Genomic DNA, 27454 nt, shown 5'->3' with positions numbered 1-27454 from the left:
AAAACTGATTTTAGAAAACTGAATCGAAACGCCATTTTGAACTTTCAATTATTAAATACGGATTCGTAACGAACGTCCCCAAAAACCACCTGTAACCAAATTTCAACAAAATCGAAGAATCTTAAGAATTTCCGTAACATTTCCGTTTGCCATATCGGATCAACTATTTCAAACTTTCAATTTTTGAATAAAGATTCGTATCGAACGTCCCCTAAATCACCAATATACCAAATTTCACCAAAATTGAAAAATCTTTAGGATTTCCGTAACATTCCGTCCGCCATATTCAGCTATTTCAATCTTTCAATTTTTGAGTACGGATTCGTAACGAACGCCCGCTAAATCACCAATAAACCTAATTTCACCAAAATCGAACAATCTTTATGATTTCCGTTACTTTTCCGTCCGTTATATTGGATCCACTATTTCGAATTTTCAATTTTTGAGTACAGATTCGAAATAATCGACCCCGAAAATCCCTGAATATGAAACCACATCAAAATCAGAAAATTCCAGCCTCAACGAAAAGAGGCTTCAAAAAAGCGTGACACGTCAATTTTAAGATATGATGATACGAGCTGTTGCTGAAATTTTTGCACGCGTTATTCGAATTATATGAAAGTTATATTAAAATTATATATTAAAGACTAAAAAATATATGAAAACATCCTTGAATTAGTTGAACTACAAATCTACCAATCATTCAGCAAAATGGAATTGAAGTAATAAGTTTTTATTATAAGGTAATAAATTTTAATTTAGTTTTTTGTTAAAATTTTTTTTATTAACAAACGATATGTTATTGAAACGTGATTTAATAGATTTAAACGATTTGTGTTTGATTTGCACACTTTGTGGATTATCCAGTGTTTCTTTTGTTTTTTCAGAGACATCCTGAAGGAGTAGCTCAAGTCACATTCCGAGAACCGGCAGAAGCGCAAGCTTGTGTACAGCTTCTAAACGGCCGTTGGTTCAGTCAGAGAAAGATCTCGGCGGAGATTTGGGACGGCAAGACCAAGTACAAGTAAGTTACTGATTTCTACTATACCGGCGTCAGAGTCAACACTACCGATAGTCGCTAATGTAGACTCCGAACTTGAACATTCCTGATATATATAATATATAATATTATCTATATATATATTTATACATATATTTATCATATCTGAAATAGCATTTGTAAAATATAAAGTATAAAAAAATGTTATCGCGATTTTATAATATATTGATGTTTTCAAAAAATATTTTGCTTAATTGACAGATCTGTTTATACTACACAAATCGAAATTAAATTTCTCTTGTGGTATTTTAATTATTTATTCATTACGGATAAAATCTGCTTATTCAATTATAACAATAAATATTATATTATATTATAGTATAATTGTAGATATTACTTGCAGCTAATGTATACTTTATTTACATTATTTAAAGTGAAAGAATTGCAGCTACCATTGTATCGAAATGTATCTTTCAGAATTACAGAGACTGACGCAGAGATTGAAGCACGAATAAAAAAATGGGATAAATACTTGGAGCAGGAAGACGAAGAAAAGGAAAAGAAGAAGCAAGAGACGACGAGCAGCAATGAGGAACAAAAAACATTGCAGTGAGAGTACATACATCGATAATAAAATTATGATCGATAGAGTTGTAATTATATTTTAAAGATTCTATTTTCTTTATTTCTCTAAAAGTCACTCACTGTCGTTTTGCATTTGAATGTTAAGCTCGAAGGTTTTATTTCGGGCGTTTTAATGAGAATCCGAATGATCAATTGATCTTGTCACTATGTGGTTGAAATTACAAGTGCTCACTATTTTCATGATTAAATTGGCGCTATTGTTGTGCTAGTGATATATTGTTAGTTGTTGTAACAATAAAACTGTCTCCGAGTTGTCTTCTCTCATTGTATCTCTCTGTCCATTCCTTGATATCACTGATTTATATTATATTTATTGCGTTATTAGTTTTTAATTGTGAACCACCTTGTATGATAAGGATGGTCACATACGTCATACGAGATCATGTATAATATTTATAATAAAAAATAATTAATGTGTAAAAAAATAATTAATGTGTAAAAAAATAATTAAATGATAATATACTTTTGGTATATTATTAAAGTTAAATTTATAAATATGATGGTGCTAAAAACTTATATTAATAAATAACTTATATATGTGCGTAGATTTATTATTATTTTTTAATATCTTGGAAAAATCATATGAAGGAAGGGTAAGAGTAAGAACAAACCGTGGGAACGAGAAAGAGAAAGAGAAATGAATTCCCTTGGAATTTCCTAATTTGCTATTTCGACATTCTTGACAATCCTCTTTCGTGAGACTCCTGAACCGGCAAGAGACCATCGCTGTCTATCTATCAAAAAACGCGGTTCGCAACATCTCTGGATCGCAGCTTTTTTTTCTTTGGTGATTCGCTCGGACGAATTTCTCGTCAAAGTAATCGCCTGATCCGCAATATAAACACTACTTACCGAGGAACTGCTTTGAACTGGGTCGACTTGGAAGCCAGAGTTAATGATCGCTCTTCTTTGCGAAGTTGTTTTCTTGAGATTTAAAATCCGCGAGTTTTTCTTGGAAGAATTTTTACGGGATACTAGAAACTTATACTGAGATACATTTAGCAAAAGAAGATTTTTTCTTTGTATTATAGTTATTATTTTTTATTTAAAAAATAAATGTAAATGTTCGCAAAAATATTTTATAAATTATTTTATAAATTATTTATAAAATATTTTTGCGAACATTGAGTTTTTTAATTATGTTTTTAAATATACTTACAAAATGATTTTACATTAAGATTGCAAATATACTTAACGCTTTTTTTTTTTACATTTTTAATATCTTCCAGTGGATATTATATTCTTCTGTTATCATTTTTTTTCATTATCGCCAAGTAGCTAGACTATCGCCAATTTTGCTACTGGCACGTATGTAATGAAAAAGAACATCTCAAAACGCAAGGGTTTGTTCGAGCAGTGTCTTCATATCTCCCTTCCCGTTGACCGGCATTTATTCGAGCCGTATCCCTTGTAACATTACGAGGGGATGAAAGCACGAACGGCGGCATATTTCAGTTGTCTCGCTCCATTCATGATCCGGAAAGGGCAAGGGCAAGAGCGACTCTCCCCTTGGTAATATTACTGACAAATTTAATGCCCAGCTATTAGATAGCGGGGGGTGCACCTCGCCCTATTTCCCCTGTATTTGTCTATTGTTGCAGTGGCCACGTGCAGAATGACTGCATGCTCCTGATGCTCAGGCTAAAATGTTTAATCGTCATGTTCTAAGATCCCTTGCGAAAAAAACATGACGCTCTTGTCACGCTTGTTGAGACTTATTGGGTTTGCCTATCGTTCGGACCTACTAAGTAACACGCGAAATTCGATATCATTTGGTGACGTTGGACGCGATTTGATACGGTCAAGTGTTTGCCGAGATACTACCCTTCGACCATAATAATTACCAGTTTACTCTGCAAATAGTAGGAATTAGGTGACAGAATTTAAGAAAAATTAACTTTCACTAAAAAATTATATGTATTTTTTAAAGAGAGAGTATACATATTAAGCATATAAATAGTATCATATATATACTTATGTATGTATATGTGTATATTTCCTTATATTACACACTTCTTAAAATAGCCTCAAAATATCATAATCTTTAAATAATATGAAGAATAATACATATTTAGTATATAAATAATAGTAACATTACAGTTTATAGATAATTGAATGGCAGTTTTTCCCTATATTTTCGTATGTAAGAGTCAAATGACAATTAAATAATTGTTAGCCCAAAATTTGTTTATACTGTTTGGCGCTTATCAGCATCTTCGGCTTCTCTTCTGAATCGGAACCCACCAGTTACACCAATTGAAGGAGAGACTCCGTGACCTCTAGGACCAGGCTGAAGTTGACCATGACCTCTGATGAAACCGTTATTGCCAAAATTCCTCTCAGCTTGAATGCCGATGTGCGGTTGTACTCGTTGTCCAGGTACTTTATTTAATCCACCGTAGACATCAGCGGTTGTGCGGCCATTGTTCATGATGTTACGATTAACATTGAGATCCCAGCTAGGTTGACGCATTGGACCGCTCAGAGGTTGCGTTCCTTGGAAGGTTATTGAACCTTGGGGATCGGCCTCTCTTCTGAATCGAAACCCACCAGTTACACCAATTGAAGGAGAAACCCCGTGACCTCTAGGACCAGGCTGAAGTTGACCATGACCTCTGATGAAACCGTTATTGCCAAAATTCCTCTCAGCTTGAATGCCGATGTGCGGTTGTACTCGTTGTCCAGGTACTTTATTTAATCCACCGTAGACATCAGCGGTTGTGCGGCCATTGTTCATGATGTTACGATTAACATTGAGATCCCAGCTAGGTTGACGCATTGGACCGCTCAGAGGTTGCGTTCCTTGGAAGGTTATTGAACCTTGGGGATCGGCCTCTCTTTTGAATCGAAACCCACCAGTTACACCAATTGAAGGAGAGACCCCGTGACCTCTAGGACCTGGCTGAAGTTGACCATGACCTCTGATGAAACCGTTATTGCCAAAATTCCTCTCAGCCTGGATGCCGATGTGCGGTTGCACTCGTTGTCCAGGTACTTTATTTAATCCACCGTAGACATCAGCGGTTGTGCGGCCATTGTTCATGATGTTACGATTAACATTGAGATCCCAGCTAGGTTGACGCATTGGACCGCTCAGAGGTTGCGTTCCTTGGAAGGTTATTGAACCTTGGGGATCGGCCTCTCTTCTGAATCGAAACCCACCAGTTACACCAATTGAAGGAGAGACCCCATGACCTCTAGGACCCGGCTGAAGTTGACCATGACCTCTAATGAAACCGTTATTGCCAAAATTCCTCTCAGCCTGGATGCCGATGTGCGGTTGCACTCGTTGTCCAGGTACTTTATTTAATCCACCATAGACATCAGCGGTTGCGCGACCATTGTTAAAGATATTACGATTAACGTTGAGATCCCAGCTAGGTTGACGCATTGGACCACTCAAAGGTTGCGTTCCTTGAAAGGTTATTGAACCTTGAGGATCGGCCTCTCTTCTGAATCGAAACCCACCAGTTACACCAATTGAAGGAGAAACCCCGTGACCTCTAGGACCAGGCTGAAGTTGACCATGGCCTCTGATGAAACCGTTATTGCCAAAATTCCTCTCAGCTTGGATGCCGATGTGCGGTTGTACTCGTTGTCCAGGTACTTTATTTAATCCTCCATAGACATCTGCGGTTGCGCGACCATTGTTAAAGATATTACGATTAACATTGAGATCCCAGCTAGGTTGACGCATTGGACCACTCAGAGGTTGCGTTCCTTGGAAGGTTATTGAACCTTGAGGTTCGGCCTCTCTTCTGAATCGGAAACCATTAGTTACATCAACCGAGGGAGAGAGTCTATGATCTTGCGGATCTTGTTGAAATTCAGTATGATCTCCGATGAAGCCATTTTTGCTGAAATTTTTTTCAGCTTGGTTGCCAAAGTGTGGCTGCACTTGTTGTCCAGGTATTTTATTCAATTCATCGTAAACATCTGCCGTTGTGCGTTCGTTGTTAAAAACATTGGCATTGTCGTTGAAATTCCAAGTTGGTTGATGTTGTGGGTCACTCAAAGGCTGCGTTTCTTGAAATGTTATTGAACTTTCTTTTGGTTCCTCGATTTGTAGGTTGGGTAGCTTGGCGTGACGAGGAAAATGCAGTTCCTATGAGAAAAAATCAACATTCCTTGTGATTCTTTGTCACACATACGCGCGCGCGTCATGTCTTTTTTTTAACAAAATCATTAGTCTAATATACTGCAATAGTATTGTGCGCATTTATCCCGTGTTTGCAATTCCCTTATTCTCTCCTATATTTATATAAGTAAAGTTTGATATTTATTTATTAGGATAAGTTATATATTGAATACACAAAAATAATAGAGAAATTATTTTGAAATGTTTCACAAAGACATTTTTTAAAACAAAAAATCTTATTTTAAGGCTCTTGACTGTCATGAGAATTTTTATTATGTATTTTCTCGCTTCTAACGTCATAATCTGAATAATGGTGAGCAAACAGGAATTTTTATGACAAGCTGCAGGTGTAACAAGTGTCTTTGTAACGCTAAATGCGAGATAATTATAGTGCAATGTACAATGCGTTAATAAATGCATAGTCACGTATCATCAATTTGTCATGTTAGACATCAGATGATGCAGTATTCAATGCCCGCGCTTAGAGAGAAATTATTTACAGTTATTTAAATCTTATTTTAATTATAATATATTTTCTTCAAATATTTAGTATTCAAATATAAAATAAAGAAAAATTTATAAGAATCAATTCAATTGTAAACTCACGTTTAAAGAAAAGTATTTACATGATTTTCAACTTTGATTTATTTGGGTAACAAATTACTTATGATATAACAATTACTTACATGTGGTGGAAGAACTGATCCGATCGATTGCGATGGCAATGTTTTCCCCGATAAGTCAGCGCTTGTATAGGCGACAGCGCATGATATGGCCAAGACAAAAACTAGCAGCTTCATGATGATACTAACTATTCTTTTCTCAAAGTAGGAAATGTTTCTGCTTGAAAGTATGAAACAACTTCTGATGCTTGTTCATCTTGTCTCGATTGCTTATATACGAATTTTAGAATCCCGGGGATGTACTTAATTTTCCCAGATATAGTTCCCGTTGTGTCATTTATCGCTGCGGGTAATTCCCAACGGCAAATTTCATGTGACATTCTCTCGCATCGGGGAACCCTCGTGCAGTAATAGGAATACTTTCACTATTCGAACTTATTTTCCTCAATGCTTTAAACTGTCAATTGTAACAATCGTACTTACAAATTGCATCTCCATTTTTAATATAATATAAGTAATAGTCTTTTTACTTAATATTTATTACCTATGTACTAGCAAAATAATGTTTTAAATGAAATATATGATTGTCATGTGAAAATTACAAAATTTACGTTTTATTTAAATAATAAATGTGGTAACAGATTTAAGTAATTTAGTTTAGATAAATTATTGTAGAACATATATATCTATTAGAACATGTAATCTATCTATTAGAATTGTTGAGTTTATTTTATTTTGTAAATTACTTAAAAAAATTCTATTTAATATTTTTTGCAACAGAAATAAAGTTTAAATTAGAAATATTATTGTTATTTAATTTTATTTTATGTAAACTAATTTCCTGATTTTTCCCGGTTTTTTTATTTCCTCTAACTACTAACACTCTTAAAATATGTGCTTTCAAATGCATGCAAAAATTTGATATCGAAATAAATGATATCATGAAGTAAAGTTGTATGAATACACGCTTATGTATAGCTATCGTAATAGAGAGATAAGAAAAGCAATGAAAGAGTGATAAAGACTACGTAATTAATACAGAAAGGTCACAAATGTCATGGAAATCCCTCACTTTGTCTCGCAAATGTTCTGAATGCAGCAGCTGTTTGCTTCTATGACGCAAAAAACACGTGTAACAATAATAAGACGGTGATGTCCCGTGAGAATGACGTTGGCTTAAAGATCTGAAGCCTTATTTAAGCAATTCGCCGTCTTTCGTTTGACAGTTGTATTTGCTCTTAGCTCGAATCATTTATCGGTGCTCTTATAATCTCTTCTCTATTTTTTAAATTAATATTGAAGATGAAGCTGCTCACTGTCATTTTGGTTTTATCTTGCATCATTGCATATACAGTTGCTCAGAACGATAAAGAATCACAATGGCCTGTATGTATGATAAAACGGTAAAAGTTTTTAAATATAGTAATAGTGTAATTAAATTTTTTTTGTTTTTATTTTATTAATAAGTGCTTATATTTTTTAAATGTATATTTTATGATCATGTTTTCACTTTGAGAGAATATTTCTCTTTACGGAGAATTTTTGAACGCTTTAGAAAAGAAAAGAGAAAAAAGATTTAAAAAGAAACAGAAAATAGTAAAAATCTATAATTCAAGTTTACATATACTAGATTTTTAATACTGTGTTGGTTGAAATATAGTTTATATTGTATAATAATACTAGACTGTTAGCTCTTTAAATATAAGACGTCTTCTTATGTATGAATTGTATCTACGAGTTTGATGTATATCACATAACTTGATGAAAATTACAAAAAGGAGCGAATTTATTATATTATTTTATTTTTAATTTCATTATTTATTCAAATATCTATTGAATATGTTTATTTCTTGTAGGTAACATAAGAATGAAGACGCCTTATACATACGAATTAATATCTATACGAGTTAATATCGCCTTAACATATGGAATTAACGATCTAGTTTTATACTTATGAAATATTTTATATAAGATGTTGGAATAACTTCAGAAATTAATTTAGAATATAAAAATGACATAAAAAGTTCATATAAACATTTGTTCTATTTAACTTTTTGTTTCAGAATTATAGTCGTTTTACTGTTTCATTAAGTCTTATTAACAAACTGAGCAATAGAATAGAATAGTATCTTCATACATTTTTTTTAAAACAGTAACACTCGAAGACGCGTGAATACATATATACAGACATTTATACGCTAATTCAATTTGTAATGAAAGTTAACGAAACACGAAAATATTTATAATTAAAATAAACAAAAGATAAAATAAACATTTATATAAGTATTTCATGTTATCTTCGTGCCTTGAATTAATTTCTGAAGTTGTGTGTTCACACATTATAAACATCTTGTATAGTCTGTATGCCAATATACAACTGCCAGTGCTGAAAATTTATCACGAAATTTAATTAATATTAAACAATTGATTATTCCGTGACTTTTATTTTTAAGAGATGTTCTTCCTATTTATTCTTCTTATCATTAAAAATACATTTTTAATTAATCTTATTGTTAAACACTATGTCTAATCTATTTCTTTGAACTGTATTAAAATAGTACTTGTTTAACCTGAAGATAACGACATTAAAATTAATTATAAAAAAATTAATTAAGTGCTTTAAACATAAAAATTTCAAAATTTCCTTATTAAAAGAATAGAATTTAAATATGTGACCTACTCTATTAAAATAATCAAATTTGAGATAACGATTTTTTTTTATAGGAAAGAAAATTTTAGAGAAAAAGGAGAGAAGTACTGTTATAGATCCACTTTAGTGGAAACTGTTCATGATATTCATAATTACGCATTCTTTTTGATTTATTCGTACTGTATGAATCGTTTTAGACGTAGATAAATTTTTTTTCTATTATTGTTTAAAATTTATAGAAAAGATTATTTGATAACATTTTAAAAAATATTTGATATTAAATTTAGAAACATTAGAAACTTGTAGTATAACATAATCAATTATATGTATATATATAATTTATAAATATGTTATAAATATTATTTAAAAAGGATCATACAAATTTCGTTCTAAATTTAGGATTCGAATGTTCCAAGCTTAAGGGAGCTTCTACCATTTTTCGACGCCACCGGAAGACTTCGATTTTCCTTTTTGGGCAATAGATTTGCGGTCTCCAAACAATATGAAAACCGTGGCTTCCGAATCTGAAATACAATCTAATTACCAATTAAACAATATATTAGACGAGGATAATTCTTCCGGTGCTAGTTTAAGTCCACCTCTTCTTTCTTCATCAAATTTTCGCTGAAGAAGAGAAGTATCAGTTGAATCCTTCCGCATCAGAACACAATATAGAAGAAATGATTTTCATAATTTCCTAGAGATCTTCAATAAAGTATAAATAACCTAATCATCAAAAAGTCCCGAATTGAATCGAATATTTGATAATATGTTCGAAAAGAAATTAAATTTGAGTCAAATTTTTCTGAATTTACATTAAAACTAAATTAAAATTAATAAAGTGTTCCATAACATGTTTCTAGATTTTTAAATATAAACGAAAAAATAAATAGTTTTTAATTTACGAAAGTCATGCATAAATGAAGCAAATAAAATAGGCGATTGATTCAAATTTGAATTACCAACGCGCTATTTAAAATTTTGAACTTATCTCTCAGTCAGATTCGAAATCGAATCGAATTAAATCTATTATAATTCGATTTTATTCGAATTCGAATTATTCGCACACGCTTCGAGCTAGTCATTTAAAGAGATCAAACATAAAATAGCTGAGAAAAGCTAGATAAAAAAAAATAAAATTTAGTTTGATATCTTTGTAATATTAAATTTTACTTTATATTTACTATTATACATATATTAAATTAAAAAATATTTTTCTAAATTTGGCTTCTTCTTAGAAAATGTACACATAAATATAAAATATACATCTATATGTATATATCTACGAAATATGATGATAAATGCAGTTAGAATAATTAAATAATTAGAATGTAATATATTTAACTGTATCATTTATTCTACAAATACATGTAACACGATTATTAAATAAGAAGTAATAAAACGCAGCAGTATATACGTATATTTGCTTTCACTTGAAACGATTTTATGTGCTTATTATTTTTGTGCTCGTCTCTCTTTTTCTTTTTTTTTTAGTATTTCTTAACTTTTTTTTTAAATGGAACATATTTCTTTTTTCTATCCTTTTCCTCAATTATCCTGGAAGTTTAAAGTTTAAAATGTTATTCGTCTTAGTTTTTAACATTTCAAATGTGGTGAAAATTAAACTACAAAAAGCGATTGGTTGATGCCGCGTAAAAATGTGATTACTACGACAGCAACATTTCCTTAGGAATTCTATCTTGAAAACGCCATCTTCTTCCTCTTCCTTCTCCTTCTCTCTCTCTCTCTCTTTTCACTACGGCAAATTAAGCTTCCCAAAACACCGCGAAACTGTTAATTAAGACTCATTATGCACGCTGCGGGGGATGGCTGTCCGGGATAGAAGGAAGGTGGCCGTAGTGGAGGATGAAGACCACGAAGAAGCCAGAGGGAGGAAAGGGGACAGGGAGCGAAGGAGGTTTAGGCGGGGGTGGTTTAACCCGAGTACGAACTTCTTAATACCACAGCTGCAGTCGGGTTCATTGTGGGATCAATACGGGGAGAGGTCGTGGTAGTGGCAGACCAAGTGCGATTGGCCCTGACGATCGAGCACGGTGATTGGCCGATGTCGGCACTGCCAGGAGGCGGATCCTGCCGCCGCGGTCCCAACGTGTTGGGGTGATGGTAAAGGGGAAAGAGAATACCAACGTCAGCCGCTCCGCTCGAAAACGACGGGACGGTTCTAGAAAAAGACAGCGACAGGCTCTGTGGAGAGAGGGTGAGGACACACGGTGTCGCGTACGGGGGGGGTTTCAGTTTGTGTTCACCCATCAGAGACACACCACCATCGGCGATACGCTCCGTTCACGTTGCGAGGGTGAGGGCTTGCTTTTCGTTCGCCACTGCTCATTCTCTTGTTCTTCAAGAGAACCGTCTGACTTTTGCCTTAAATTCGAAGAATGTGTCGCGATTGAACGAGCGTGATCTTACTATTGAAGGCGGTATTATCGAGAATCTTTGAAAAATATATATATATAGGTAATTGAGGACAATTGTGAGGCAAGTGGTGAGTGTCGTTTTCAATCGCAGTTGACCATGCGACACATGTGATGACGAGGACGGTAGCTACTAGTTAAGTGAAGTGTCGATAAAGTTTTAATAAAAGAAAGCAATTGAATAGTTTGATCGAGACAGTATCTTCATTTGTAAACTGTAAATTGTGAACAATTGAAATTTGTTGAACTAGGAGTCATGGGGTCAAATTGTGTCCGTCATCGCAAGTGGTCGACACAGAATTGAAATCAGTGGTAATCGATTCACACAGAAAAATTTTGAAAAAAGAAGGAAAAAAGAAAATGTTACAAAGGCTAATTACTGGAAAAAAGATTATAAAAGAAAATTTTGAAAAGTGAGGTAATATAAAAATAATAGAAGAGAAAGTGTCATGCAAGCATTTTTCAGATATCTTCATATATGTCTTTCTCAGTTTAGTGAAATTTTTAGTTGAAGATATGTTCAATAATTTGACATATTCAGTTAATGACAACTACTTAAATCTTTTTGTATTCAACCGACGTGCTTGTAGAGGAAAAAAGAAGAAGAGCGATCGATTCGTTCATTCTTTTCCATCGGCTTAGTTGGTTCGAAAAATTATTATCGTGTAGTTTTGTGATTCGCTGTGATTCAATGATTTCTGAGAAAGAACAATCAAAATTACTTATTTTTTTATTAAATTGTTTATTATCAGCTATAATACATTTTGCATTTTTTGATAGAAACGATCATTATTATATTTAAAAGAGATTGATAAGTATATCTTATTGTGATTGATTTGCAATATCTTATCTTTTTCATAATTATCTCTCTCACTTTTTGGTAATATTTCCTTCCTTTTTTAATGAACATATATTTAGGTAACGTATTAAAATTAGATAAAAATAAGAAGTCTGAAATGATTATAAATATTGAATCACGCGTCTTTGTGAGTTAATATCGTGTAGTTTGATAAATTTTGGATTTTAAGTGATTGCAAATGGTGCAAAAATAAAAAAATGATAAGACTATCCACAATAATACAAGCCATTTCATTTTCTTTATAAACAGTGTATTGTTAGCTACACCGTTAATTTAATTTAAAGAATTTAAAATATTTAAATAAATCGTATTAAACTATCGAAGAAGCGCAGAAGGATAAAGGTATTAAAAGAAACGACGTTATTGTTGACGTTACATTGTACTACCTCGTTGTCATTGTATACTATAACATGGACCATTATCATTAGTGACGATTTAATCACTTTAGTGATCTTGGGATGATTTCGAATTGATTTGATCCGATCGTGAGCCATCAACCGAGCTGAAGAACAATTTTAGGAGTGGTGTTGTTCGAAAGGGTAGTGCGACGTTCGGGTACGCAGGTCTACAGGCCAGCTCTGGGGTGCCGGGCCCGGGCGGGGTGATGAGCTGCTCCGATGTGATGTATCAATATTATCCTTACCTGTACCAGACCCATCGGCCACCGCCGCCGCATCCGACCCATCCTCATGCGGCCCCGCACAGTCACCCTCACGCGAATCCGCATGCGGCCCACCACAGTCCAGCCAGGCCGGCGCCTTTCCAACCCTTTCCGGCGGCCACGACGACACATCAGTATGATAGGGTAAGTCAAAGTTCTATTTTGATTTTGGAATAATAGGGATGGTAATCGTTTTACTTGAAATTTCGTTTAATTGGCTTTCATGCTAAAAGAGACAATAATAATTCATTTCTTATTTTTAATATTAAAAGCACTGTTATTTAATATTCTAGATAAGGAATTAATATTTCTATCTTTTAATAATAAATTGGCCAGTATGAATGTAAGAGATAATATATAGATATAAATTATGATTCAAAGTGATAAAATTTCAATGTTTGAATGTGTCACAAGATAAACAAATGAGTTAATTGTATTTGGCTACGCTTGTTGATCGACTAATTAATTTAATGATCCTGCAATACAAAATTTATCACTAATAGATGAAATATAAAATTGTGTGAAGGCGCTAATAAAATGCTTTAGAACACCCAACATTTCAAGGGTGGTCCATCCACACATTTTTATAACCCCATTCTGTGGTCGCCTGTCCTCTTAAATTGCCTAAAGCAATTAAAAACAGACCCGCGTTAGTCACCAAGTTAGGCGCGTTTAGTAAAAAAAAAAACTATAGTCATTTATAACAAGTTTTGTTTGTATTTTACATCGACTGTTTTTGCTTTTACGGCAAATAAACGTTCTTTATTACCATATAAATTAAGTCAAGATGACTTTATTGAGCAAAATGTATTTATTCTTTATTTACCTTATCAGATAAAAATTGTATAAATATTTTACTAAAAATTTTTCTTTTTAAATTATAATTCTTTTGAAATTTAGATTATTAGAGATTGAATTCTTGAACCTTTGGTCTTTAATTCTTGAACTGACTTCATTTTTAGGCTTGCCAATGCTTGATTCTCGGATTAGAGTTGTCGAATAACAAATAGCTTCCGCGAATCACTCTATTTTGTTAATTACAACAAAAAGTCTTTTGCGAATATCGCCTAGTGGCCTTTCCTGGAACTCGAGAAATATCGCCGACGAAACAATATTTTGCTCAATTTTGCGTATCCTGAAATAGTTTCGAGATGGCAAGAAGGAAGAAGTTTTCGCGAGTAACGCGTGGAATCGCCAGTGCATCATTTTAATTTGTCTGCTGGGAGGTCAGGCGTGCTTCTGCCCTCGACGAGCACCCATCCGTGCACCCATCCGTGCACTGTGGGGTGTCGAGCGCCGTTTTGCCATCTTTCCCGAGCCGGTGGGAAAGTAATGTTCCTTTTTTCCAGCACCAATCTCTCTTAAGTAATATTAAACCGCTTGTAACTAGTGATGCGCACCGAGAATATTCTTGAAAGCATATTCTCAGAAAACGAAGATATTCCGAGAACGAGAATACTCTGAGAAAATTCTGAAAATATTTCGTGATAATACCTTTTAGATATTATCATAGAGAACCAATATATTTTTCGGAACTACTGAAAAGTAAGAAGAGTATTGTTTGGAGACAATTCACTATCTACGATAAAATGTTCACCAAGCTTGAATTTATAATCGTTAAAGGAGAAGTTTGTGAAGATTAAAAACGTCACAATATAAGATTTAAAATTTTTCTTTATTATGTCATTCATACGCTGATTACTTTAAAAACTATAAGAATTGATCAAAAAGTATATTTAAGCATAATTGGGTAGTTACGTTCTGGTACCTCATTTAATCTCAATATGTAAATGAGAGCCCTTAAAATTTATCGACCGAAACACGAGAAGAAGAAAGAAAAGGAAGAAGTATATCTTCTAGAAAGTAAAAGTTTCCCAGGACTTTGCAAAGTCAAAAACTTTTATATAATAGAATAAATATAAATATATAATTCCGGGAAACATTTTTCAATTACTACAGTTTTTGGACATTGAAAGTTTTGGATTGTCTTTAATTAAAAACCCTAATGAGAGAATTGTTTTCATTCATGCATTCTATATATTTATGTAAATGCATATACATCTTAACAGGTTTATTTAAAAATTATTTTTAAATTTAATATGCAATTAAACAAATCCGGCGATTTGTCTCTTTTTCTCTTTAAGATATATATCTTAAGTACAGTATATATCAAATGGTCCATTTATCTATCAATCTTCCGGAGACATTGTAGAAATGTGAACGTCCCGACGTTCTCTCTTCTTTTCTCTTTTTCTCTTTCGTTCTCTGTGGTAGCGATCGCGAGATAACATCCGGCAAAAGCGTGAAACGCGCGCGATACGAGCAAAGAGGAGCAAAGGAAGGAAAGCCGATCCCGACGGTCGGACAGGACAGGTTCTCCGTGAGGGGGTTCCCCCGAGGGAAGCGAAGAGTTCCCGCGGATTCCCCAGCTCATATCCTCGGAGCCCGGGTAGTTCACGCGACCGCGGCGACACGATTTTACTTTTATTTAAATCTTTCTCCTTTCTTTTATTTAGGGCCCCAAGGAACCGAGAGAAGCGTCGCTCATTTTGCTCCTTTGCAGCTTTCGCTCTCTGTCCCCCGGTCTCTGAATTAATAGCCGCGCTAGTGTTTTTCGCAGTGTGTCGGTCGCTGCGTGTATGCGTGCGCGTACGAAAGCGCGTACCGACGTGACGCGCGTTAAAAATGTGCGTCGTTTTCTCACGAGACGCACCGAAACCGCCGTGCTTTATCGTTCTCCGCTCGCTGGCCGAGTAAGAGAACGCGCATTCAGCTCTCGTGGCACGAACCCCACTCGCGACGAATGATATACACGAGATATCGCAGAAACCGCACAATTCTTTCAAACCGCGGGCATTAAAAGCCGGAGAACAATTTCCGGGTCTTAAATATCGTGATACGTAATGTTATTCATTTTGGTTTGATAATAATCAGGATAGCTTTAAATTTATCACTATAATTAAGATGAAGAAAATTCATTACTCTTGATCCCCTTTTTTAGTCAATTTGATATTTTTCAAATAAAACAAAATCTTTTGGAAATAATCAGATAAAATTTTCGCTGACTGTTCTCATTTTGCACAATATGGAGGTTTATAAAAAATTACATGAGAAGAAGTCCAGAGACCAGAGTGCGTACGATTCATCGGAAAAATACGTGTGCCAAGGGAGGACAGGTGCTGGTCTCAGGAGAAGCTCATAAGAACCTGGCTATCCTTCATTAGCACTCTTGTTACCTGACCGATGTTTCTTCTGCGCGCAACTAACGCACACATACGATGACTGCACTGTCATACTTACACCAGCACCGCAAGTTATGTCACGCAGATTGCACTCGGTCGGTTAACGAAAATAGAGTTAGCGAGAACTTAATATAGCACATTATTTGAATAAGCTTATAGGAGAAATGTAGTTTTCATTTTATATTTTTGCGAAATTTGTGTCAAGTGTATTATTAAAAATTTCGGGTCTAGTCTTGAAGACTGCAGAATCGTGAAGGAATTTGGTATCCGCGCGAGGAACTCAAGGAGACAATGATTCAAGATATCCAGAATTCAAGGAATCTATATAGATTACGAGCGATTAGAATTCAAAACGTCCAGGATCTGGGGCAATTAGATACAGGGTGCCTCGAACTTGTGTAATTCGTAGTCGCATTCGTAGACTTCCGGAGCGAAACCGAAACAACATCGTCAAGTGTTGCGTTAATCGAATTCTATACGTGTAATTACTCAATTCCCTCTCTTGAGATCTCCTCGGTAACGATAATAAGCTATCAGCAGCTAGTCTCCCTCACAAAACTGGTGGAGTGACACCGTGTGCGAGGTAGAGATCGAGAAAGAGAAAAATAGAGCGAAGGCGAGATAGAGTGAGGAAGGCAGAGTAGTCGTAAAAGCGCATTTTTCTCGGGTATCTGGCCGATTAATGAACCGATGTCGTCGCCAGGACCACCCCGAAGGATACGCGTACGGGACGCGCATCCCTCGCGAGATAGACCGACAGCAGTCCAGAACTATAATACCTAGCCTATAACCAGCTCCTGTCCGTCCTCCTAGCAGCAGGTCTCAAACGGACCGCGCCTTTACCTGACCAAGTTTTACGATCGTCGCGCCGAGGTGGCGATGTGTCCTCGTGTTATCGTCCCGGCGGGATCTGTCCTGGCTAAAGCAGGCTCCTCTGCCATGACTTCTTTTATTATATTTCTCTTTCTTCCTCTCTTCCCTCTTTTTCTTAGATATCCTTTTCCATGACTTGTGTTGTGCTTCTCCTTGCGATTAACGAACGAAGGACACTACTTTGCGATCTGCAATCAACGCATTCATCAATTTGATCAGTATTCTAAAAACGAAAGATAGACGGTAGTGATAAGAAGCATCTATTTTTACTTATTCGTGCGTAAAAAAAATTATTGGAATAATAAGTGACGAGTTTTTGGTTCTTTATTACACACATTATACGTCGTTCGTATACCGAATTAATTTTCTTAACTTTCATAAAAACATAGAAAAATTATTTAATCTTTTATAAAGATGTATATAATTAAAAAAATGTATATTTAAACAAAAGAAAGAATACTTTTTAAAAAAAGGCTAATTAGAAGTGTCATCCGTTATATTCTGATGGTACGATTCGCTTAACGTTATTTTTTTTATTTTTCCAAATCAATTAATTATACGAAGTCACTATCGGAACAATCGATTTACTTTCCAGCGTACTGTCAATATATATATATATATATATATATATATATATATATATATGTCGCCAATCTTCCGTAGTATTGATACGATGCCGCGCATTTCAAGCCCTGGCATTCCCGTCGCATCGTATTAGGAGAGATCGACTACTACCGGCCGGTAATTTGTTGTTCTCGCTTCACCGGAATAAATTTCCACCGGGACTAGTTTCTTGGCCAACGCCAGCCCTCTGCGCGCTATTAAGCGCGCGAGACCTTTCGCCTGCCGTCTTTGCATTCCACCCATGAGATCACTGTCACAAGCGTTTATACAACCTGTCGCGGAAAATCGCTGCAGAATGCGACGTCGATTTCTAAAACCGCGGAACAACGATCCCCGGCAGTTGAGTGGAACTCGGCCTGTTAATCGCGAAACGGGAAGCCAATGTTGATTCCATAAAATTCCATGAAATCATAATGAGTCAAAGAAGTGGAATTGCAATCGTGTATTTCACGTTAGCTATATGAATAAAGATTATGAGGATCGCGCGTTAATGAGGAAGAAAAGTGAAGCAGAATGATGACACAACGGTACATTGACATTGCTCAAAGATTCTGGTAATTTATGAACCAATAACTTTGTACAATATATAAATTGAAATGATGAATTTAATAATCGAAAATTGCACCAAAATTTCCAAATATTGAATAGATGTGAAATAATGTATATATTATTGCAAGATACCGAGATATAAAGTAAACGATTTTAATAACCTATACTGCTAAATTCATGTTTCGTAATATTTTGATTAAAAATAACTCAAATTATACCCAATTTGAATTATTTTCAATCAAATATTAATTAAATTTACAAGCCGGGCTTGTAAAATTACAAAGCAAATATACAAGAAATAGTGTTCAATAATCAAGCAATAGGTAACACCAGATGTATTTATGTATATAAAAAAAATTAGTATATCAATTTTTATTCTCACTTACGATATAAAAACGATAACTTGTAAACAAAATTTAAAACGTGTCACCTTTTTACTTAGTTTTCTTCAATTAAATACTTAATATACATCAATTTACAATTAGAAATACTATACCTCAACATTGTTAATTAATGGCACAGAAATCTTAAATTACATTAGACAGTGTATTTCGCAATGTCTCTAATTATTTCTACATGTCGCTTCTAAATACTTAATATGTCGTTAATTTAACTAAAACAATGGAGTTAAAGAATTTAACTCAAGAAAATGTATTAAATTTAACTCAAACTTTTTATGTATTATCTCGGTTTATTATTCATTAAGTGCATACATGAATACGGATATGTTGTTTACTTTGAAACTAATTACAGAAATGAATGATTAATTTTTTTACATAAAAACAAATAACAAAATGTTATTTAAGAGATTGAGTTAAATAACATTAGGTTACTACTGTTCTTTTAATATCTAACATTATATTATTGATAGTAATCATTAATATTATATTTCTCTCATGTTTTCTTTCTGTATATTTAAAATATTTTTATTTTGCGAAGCAGAGTTTAAAGTTCAATTATCACTTTTTACCACTGATACCCAAATGTTTCCTTTCCGAGGGTTTCCTGAATCTCGAGATTTGGGGCTCTACGCCACTGTACGAACCACGCAGAAAATTTGCCCATAAAACGGCGCGGAACGATCGCACATTTGCCCGTAAAAGAAAGAAGAAGCGAAGAGCGAGCGGTACATTTAAGCGCTCCCTGCGCAGCTCACGCGGTATATCGGGAGTTCCCAGAGAGGCACGCAAGAGACCTTACGCTACGTCTTTACTTAACCCCTTGACCATGCAATGAACATTTTTCCGACGCGGCCGACCGTAGGGAGTTCTCTTCTGCCGTTCCCCTCGCATGAATAGCTTCCGACATTCGCCGGCATGGTCACGAGAGTTCGCGGTGCCGACGTGGCGTTTCGATATCTCGTTACGGTGCCCGTAGTGTGGTTGGAGAAGGAAAAACGAATTAATTACGATCAATCCGCGCGTCGATGGAAGCGCGAGTCGTAAAAGCTAGTCAGGCCAGCCGCGGCGGGTCGACCGATTGGCTGACCCTGTCGAAGTCGAGGAGGTGTGCTGTTACTGCACACCCGCGGCTATGAGCTACGATCGCCATCTTCGTTGAGCTCGGCTGAGCAGGGAGCATCGACATCATCGGTAAAATCTTTTCTCTCTGCCTCTTCTTTGCCGCGCTTTCTTCTTACTGCACCGCAAAAATCAGTGCCATCATTGATCATTTGCTATTTCGAAGATGTCGAAAAATTACGAATAACATTACATGGATTCTTAAATGTTTACCTGGACAATGAAAGTCTAAAAAAGGGACATAAGATGGCTTAAAATGAAAAAAATTTATGACATGAAAGATATCTTCAAGGCATCCTGTGTTCATATTTTAAATGACTATGGCTAATCTAATGGCGAAAATTTTATAAGCATTTATGACGCTAATTTAAACGTGTAACTTTTATATTTCAGAGAAAAAAAGACAATGACGTTTTATATTCGACTATGTATATTTTACGCATAAAACTTGGTTATCACTTTTATAGTTATCACTATTTTGTCCAGTGTATAGAATTCTAAATGCCTTAGATCTTAATTTTGTAAAAACGCGGTGTTCCACTGATGACTTCAATTTTATATCAAGTGTTTTAAAGTGAATTATAAGAGCGATTTTTGGACTCGTTTTTGGACATGCGTATTGTCTGGGATATTCCCTATAACTTTATAAGTGTCCTTAATTTCAGATATGCCCGTCTTATATACATTCTACGTTATGCAGATCCTAAGGTTATCAACTGGTAATCTGCGGAGACGATGGATAGTCAGATGTATACGTTTTCTTTAATAGAATATTGGTAGCTCAAGTTGATAGAAGGATGTAGTTTGTGCACAGACTTTTCCACGTGGCACGCCAATGTATGAAAGATAAAAGGAAAGAAAAATTGGAAATAAAAGACACACGATGGTAATATCGAGAGATGGTTCGCCATGACGACGATGATACTTCAGACCGGTACAGCAACTGCATCCTCGACCGCGGTAGGATCAAACGGTGCGGTACGGATAGAAAGAGAGCCGTAAGTAGGGGTGTTGCGAGGTCCCGATAAATTCAGGATCTGGAAGTCCAAGTCGCTGACTTTTTTATCGCCACTTAAACGGGAAAATGGTGTTTCTGCCAATCTCTTGGCGAACGGGTCTGACTCCGTGTATACATATACGCGTTACGTAATAAATATTATTTTATCGTTTATCTATTTTCTAAGCATTTCACTTTCCTGCGAATTCTTTTTTCCTATTGACGTCACAGGAATAAACGAGCTTCTCGTGAATAAATTCTTATAAATAAAACATATTGATAGTGACGTACAAGAAGAAACATTTTTATCTGTAAGAGATAACGAGTTTTCAGATATATTAATTATCGGCAATTTTTAATTCTCTCTTACGTATGAAGAGAAACGTTTTTAAATTTTGTAAACGTAATTATTTTCCGCCCAGAGTAACTATTTTCGCAAAAAAGAACCGCACGCTATCCGAAAATGTTGAATGATTTACTTTAGTCTTGCGACTATCGAACGTTCCTTCGCGGCGACGCGACGGCGGTCAGTGTCGCAGTGGCACAGCCACTGCTAAAAAGGGACGCGCAAAACTTTCACCGAATCGTCGCGAAATCGAGGTGAACTCGCCTTACCGGTTTAAACGAAAAAATTAATACGTGACCCGGCGACGGCAGCGGAGATCGGCGACCGCGTGGCTGAGATAAAACGGCATCCTGGTATCGGGAATCGGGTGCCACGAGTGCCAGGTAAAGACAACACACCGGTGGACAATCATCGGGCAAAAAGTGATCGGTTGCTCCTGATGGTATAAGGCCTGATCCGACTGCCTAAAGACCGGAATGGTGATGATTCTGTCGTAATCGTTCGCGAATACTGTCTATTTCCCGGGATACAGACATTCCTCACTCCAATGTATAGCATTTAGACAGAATGATTTTCAAATCACATTACAGAGTTAACAATTTTACAATAACTAACACTCATATTTAATATTTTAAAACTCTTTTATCATTATAAGATATTTCACTGTAAGATTTAATATTGTTTTTTTTATCATTGTGTTCTATAAACATTTAGAATGCTTCTAAATTTCTTGAAGTGAGATTTTATTCCTAGAAATGTAGAGTGCAATAGATAATAGTAATTAAATAGCGTATAGTAGCAATAATTAATTAATAATACATTGCACTATTAATGGTTATTACTGCACTCTACATTTTTACAAAACAATGGTTAAGAACGTAACGATCAAATAAGAACGTTATCAATCAAACTTTCTACGCTTATTAGCGAATGAGAATAACATTTAAAAGCGAGCAAGAAGACGGAAGAGACGTGCAGGGAGAAGGAAGTGTCGTGCGTGGAAACGGCAGCCGTTTCTTTTGTGCCGTCAGAATGGTGCCTTCCTCGTCAGAAAGCGCGGATGCGTTTCTGCTTGAGGCGGTTACATTGAATTGCAGATAGCGCGCGGACAGATGGACATTCGTCCATGGACGAACTCGCGGCTGCTCGTTGCGACAGCAAAGAAAAAAAAAACATCCAGAGGCCCTGAAAATCTTCCGATCTTGCCGATCTCGAATCCTCGTAACCTCGATTCCACGGTCGTTCGTATCCTTGGATTCTAGGATCTCTAGATGCCTTGAGCGAGGAAAGGAAAAAAAAAATGAAGAATAAATACCAAAGAGCTGAAAGATCATATATCTCAACTTTTCAAATTGCGACATTGGATCGCGATCGAATTTTGCTTATTCCGACCTCGTATTTGCAAAATGCGAAAGAGTTAAAATCCTTATCCCGCGAGATATCAGTTCATCAGAGTGAAGGATCGGTGGCGATCGAATCTTTTGGAGAAAAAACTCCCGCGTCAGCTATCAGCCCGCTCGTCGTTAGTCACGTGCGTCGCGCGGCGTAGCCATTTGTCTTTGTTCACTTTGCGCACCCGGTGTCCGAGAAAATGACCGCGCGTCTATTTGTTACGGAACCGAAGCCACAAATCACGCTGCTGCACCTCCGCATGTCCTCGTACTCGCGAACTCTACCTCGCGCGCGTTTCGCGACTACCCTTCGAGTATATTTAAACGCAATTACGACAACCGACCGCCCGGTAATCCCGCCGAAACACACATCGCCGCGAGATTAACTGCTACGAACGTCAAGCAAGCCAGAAGTCTGGAATCCAGACGCCGGGTATTTCTCTTGAGTACGTTATTATAACTTAAAGCGCGATTCTTCATTTCAACTCGCGCATTTGGAATGAAACGATGACATCATCGTCTGAGTACTTATTAGCTCTAAAGATTCGCGAGAGATCTGAAATCTGTCACTCTGGTGAACATCTAAAACAATATCTACTAATGATAGAAATCGCGAGAAATAGAATTATTGATTACATCTTAAATTCGACTTTCAATTATTTAGGTTTCTTGGTGTAAATAGTTGGTAGACGATCTATCTTCTCTATGGTCAGATCTCGTTTTTTGGTGACACGACCTAAAAAATATAGGTCACCCGTAAAATATAGATATCTCAGTGCAAACGTAGTCAAAGCATCACATAAAGAATTTACAGATTCTTTATGAATTCTAATATTATAGCAGCGAATCGGATTCACCAGAGTTTACTTATATCCTTAAAGAGACGCATTAGTAAAATTACACAACGATTGTATTGGCTCTGACTCCATATGTCTACTTAAGGGTTACTCGCGTTGCGGCTGAGACGTACATTTACGACATCGACGGCGATCTCCCAATCGGTGATTAGTGCGGCCACGTAAGTTAAGGAGACAAGTACGGCTAATTCTTCATTTCTATCGAAAGAAACGAGCCACGGGTATACGTGCTAAGTGGCGAATTAATAAACGTCGTCGACTTGACTCGACTCGATTCCGACAGACTGGACTTTGAGTATCCCCGAGTCGCCGACTTTGTCGCCACCGTTAGAGTACGAGAACTCGGACTTCTGCAGTAGCTGGCGATAAGGCTCCATTACTGAAATACCGGCTGTTTAACCCCGCGGAACCCTCTCGCCTCTACCGAGGATTTCTCCCTTTTACTCCTCCCGAGATGCCGCCTGGCTGCGTTGGCGAGTTGTCTATTTTCGCTCTGACGCGAACTCTGTTTCACGCCACTTCCCCTCCTCTCTTTCTAGTTGGGCAATTTCATTTAACAGGATGCTAATGAAATGTGATTGCATTAACTCGCTGCATTTGGGAAACTAATATACAGCGTGTTCTCCCCCGAAAAAGGTGAGAATCTGTGAAAGATTTCTCTTTTCATACGTTAGAATCGATCTGGAAACGCTATAATAGCTGTGCGTTTTGTAAAATCTAATTTTAATGTAATTATTTTTATTATATAATTTTATGTTCTCGCAATCAAATAACTTAGTCATTTTTAATAAAAATAAGAATCATGATAGGATGTTATTTTTTGTATAGATTCGATTCTTTTTGTAGAAATATCTACGTGTAATAAAAAGAATGATCGAATTCTGGATCCTCGATCATCTAATGCATCGACAGACATTTCGCTAGGTCTTTTTGTCTGCCGATTATATTATGTGACACGTGTTAACCAGATATTATTTGAACTGGATGGCAAGCAGAACTGGTCTGGTTGGAACGAGTTAACATCAAAGAGATACCGACGATTGTGTCGCTCGTCCACAACTCGATCACTCGCTTAGATATCCGATACCAAACAATTTCTAATTAATCACCCTTCATTCTCTGCACGGGACTCAAACCCACCAATCAAAATACAATGTTCGTTTATTCACGTCATTCACGAAAGATTCACAATTCTAGTTGCTTGGCAAATATTTATTTGTATTCGTTAAAGAATTCAAGCAGTCTTCAAATTATTCGAATTTATCTTCGTACTATTTCTAACAAGTAACGTGGCATACTCTATATATGCTCTTTGTATGTTAGAGAATTTTCGACGATGTTGCATGTATACCGAGATATTCCGGCTGTTTAAGTAGATGAGCGTAAGATCAGAACGGCGCCTCATAAATTTACGGACGATTCGTTCAAAGGATTTGCACGAAAGCAAGAGAGAGAGAGAGAGAGAGAGAGAGAGTTTATAGGGATTCGCCACCGGTCACATTGCTGCGTTCGGCCTGCACGTGCTCGCTCAGTTTTGTGCGGGATACATGCAGGCTGTCCAATACGGTATGATTTGTCGCATCGTCGACCAGCTGCTGTCCTCGTGTGCCACAGACTTTTCGTCCGATCAACGTTTAGTCTGGCAAGAATATTTTTGTGCGGTCACCACTTTTTTCCTCGTCCTTATCATGTAAAGCGAGATTAATTGTTTCAGTTTAAACCCTTTTTGTAGCTAAAAGCATAATTTTTTTTACACCGTTTACTACAATATTTACAATAAACATTTTATAATAAATATTTATGATTTGTGCAATCTAAGACATAAAAATATTTACAAATATTTTATAAATATAGTGTGCTGTCTGAGTAGCAAGGTGAAATATAGTTTCGATAAGGTTTTGTTGGTGTTAAAAACGTTATTATACCATATAAGTCATTTTACTATTTAGGATTTGCAGGAAATTTCTAATCTAACGGAATATATGGTATATCGTTTAAGATTTAAGGAAGATATATACTGTATGCAAGCGAGCTATGATAAAGTTTAATTTTATATCACCCTAAAAACTTAAGATGCGAACGAGATTCGAAAGATCCAGAGAACTTTGTTTTTTAATCTTCCTCGAGTTTACGCGAATCATGATCGGCCCAAAGATTTAACATTGGAATCGTCTAGGATCTCAGCATGTCTGTTTCCGTGATGAATCACTTGAGCGGGCCACTGACTTTGGGGCATGTAAATATAGAGGCGACGCGTTGTTCGACGTCTCGGTTTCGTCGTCTGAAGGAAGAATACCCAGACATTGTCTTAGCTACAAAAACGCCGCGTGCTTGCCGACACTTCGTTCGTTTTTCGTGACGTTCTCTAAAGCTCTGTCAGCTTAAACTAACAAACTTGAGTTTGTTTCAAGCATTAGAGCTACAGAGTTTGCAGTAAACAATGAAACACTACCTGTATTCGACGATAGATTAAGTGTGTGATGATAAATTACAGAAATCATTACGAATATTAATCAAAATAATTACAAATATTAATTTTCCTATTAAAATATATCACGTACTTTTATTAATATTTAACGTTTCCTCAAAATTCAGGAATTTAACATACTTACTTGACATCGATTCATTGAAACAGTGCAGATGTGTTATTAAAGCGTGTTGCATAATTTAAATAATTTTATCGTTACGATTATAATTTAATTACGCAATTGCTTCCCAACATAATTTATATTTCGAGAAAAGAAACGATATCGTATTCAATCTTTCGCGATACATAATTAAGACATGTCAGATTACGATTGAAATGATTCGAGAATTTAATTTACGACGATGACAGTGTGGTGGGTAAACATTCTGGTGCATTTTATACGGCCACTAAAGCCTGGCAACGCTCCAACCGACCGAAGGTCTATTATAGTTTTGTTATGACAGCAGGCCGTTTCCGTAAATTAATGCCGAAACAAATGTATCTCGTTTTAAGGGACCGCCGGTTGTATCCCTAATTGAATCGGTAAACATAATAAGTTATCCGACAAGTAGTCATGTCGACATAAATCATTTTTAGAAGATGGGCTGTCACTTCGTTTCCTTTAAACTCATAAATGGATAAGATTAATGAGGGAAAGTTGCGCTACATTTTAAACTAAAGATCGCGTGAGTTTGCGATTAACAGCAACCATAAAATTGTAACTATGTCTTTAAATTTTCACATGGATGCCATCATTATAGACAATTTAATAATTTGTAAATATTTGATGAAAATTTCTTATTAACAACAGCATTCGAATTAATGTGCAGATAGATTTATCAAAATAATCTTGTTAATAATATATCTAAAACATATATGTTTCACTTATTATATCAGGGATGTAATGAATATTCGGCAATTATTCGGTATTTGTGAAATCTGCTTTTTTTACAATCCGGCCGAATAATTCCATTATCTAGATTATGAAAAAATTATTTAACACACTTACGATGGAAATAATTATACATTTAATTATAAATTTAATTTTTTTAAATATTTTATATGTATATCCGACAAATCTAACTATTTCTTTTTATTAAGGTTTAATTATTAACATATATAACGAGATATAATTTAAAAATTAAATTGAAATAATATTTTATACCGTTTGTGTATTACATTTTTATTATATGTATATTTATATATATATTATTTTTTACGTATTTTATATTTCTTATAAGTATGAGCATTTCTACATTATCAGGCAATAATCTGCTTTTATTGAAATACTCTGTTCAACATTTTTTCGAAGCTCTATTTAATTTTGTTAAACTATTGACTCTTGAGATCAATAATTAAATTTAGATAAATTTAATACAGATATTGTTAATCTCAATATAATTTGTAAAAAAGATTTTTATTAAATTTATTTTGAATAATATTTATAAAAATTTTTTATTAAAAACTTTGAACTTTATTAAAAATCAGTAATAAAGTATTGAGAAAAAAATTTAACAGATACTATTTATTAAATTTATGGTTTATGAATTTTTATAAATAATAATTAGATTTACAAT

General features: G+C 35.3%; 3 protein-coding genes across 7 annotated transcripts in view; 2 read left to right on the top strand and 1 right to left on the bottom strand.

Annotated features, from left to right (window-relative positions):
- The window catches only part of barc (RRM1_TatSF1_like and RRM2_TatSF1_like domain-containing protein barc), a 27452-nt gene extending 25839 nt beyond the window's left edge, over positions 1-1613 (top strand). The window contains exons 5-6 of the mRNA XM_018549371.1: positions 888-1024; positions 1478-1613. Coding sequence (XP_018404873.1) covers positions 888-1024; positions 1478-1613 — 273 coding nt within the window. The remainder of the gene's footprint in view (positions 1-887; positions 1025-1477) is intronic.
- A 2155-nt stretch (positions 1614-3768) lies between these two features.
- On the bottom strand, positions 3769-6632 carry LOC108781430 (uncharacterized). Its single transcript, XM_018549387.1, has 2 exons — positions 6470-6632; positions 3769-5750 (listed from the first exon to the last, which is right to left on the bottom strand). Exons 1-2 carry the CDS (start codon positions 6581-6583, stop codon positions 3834-3836), a joined length of 2031 nt encoding a protein of 676 aa, XP_018404889.1. The 5' UTR covers positions 6584-6632; the 3' UTR covers positions 3769-3833.
- A 5241-nt stretch (positions 6633-11873) lies between these two features.
- Positions 11874-27454, top strand: part of vg (transcription factor vestigial) — a 51408-nt gene continuing 35827 nt past the window's right edge. For 4 of the 5 annotated variants that reach the window (XR_001940946.1, XM_018549385.1, XM_018549384.1 and 1 more), the window contains exon 1: positions 12646-13155. Coding sequence is in view for 4 of the 5 variants with exons in the window: in XM_018549385.1 (XP_018404887.1) it covers positions 12955-13155 (201 nt within the window). In the remaining variant the exon portion in view is untranslated. Of the gene's footprint in view, positions 11910-12645; positions 13156-27454 lie in introns of those variants that run through there. The other variant, XM_018549382.1, reaches the window with a different exon arrangement.

The sequence above is a fragment of the Cyphomyrmex costatus genome, unplaced genomic scaffold (assembly GCF_001594065.2).
Source record: "Cyphomyrmex costatus isolate MS0001 unplaced genomic scaffold, Ccosl1.0 scaffold815, whole genome shotgun sequence".
Lineage (NCBI taxonomy): Eukaryota > Metazoa > Arthropoda > Insecta > Hymenoptera > Formicidae > Cyphomyrmex > Cyphomyrmex costatus.
This window is presented reverse-complemented; position numbering and strand designations above follow the sequence as displayed.

Coding starts and splice junctions, on each gene's coding strand:
- LOC108781430 (XM_018549387.1), bottom strand. CDS start 6,583: ATGAAGCTGCTAGTTTTTGTCTTGGCCATATCATGCGCTGTCGCCTAT. Junction 5,751..6,469: donor GATCAGTTCTTCCACCACAT/GTAAGTAATTGT, acceptor TTTTTCTCATAG/GAACTGCATTTTCCTCGTCA.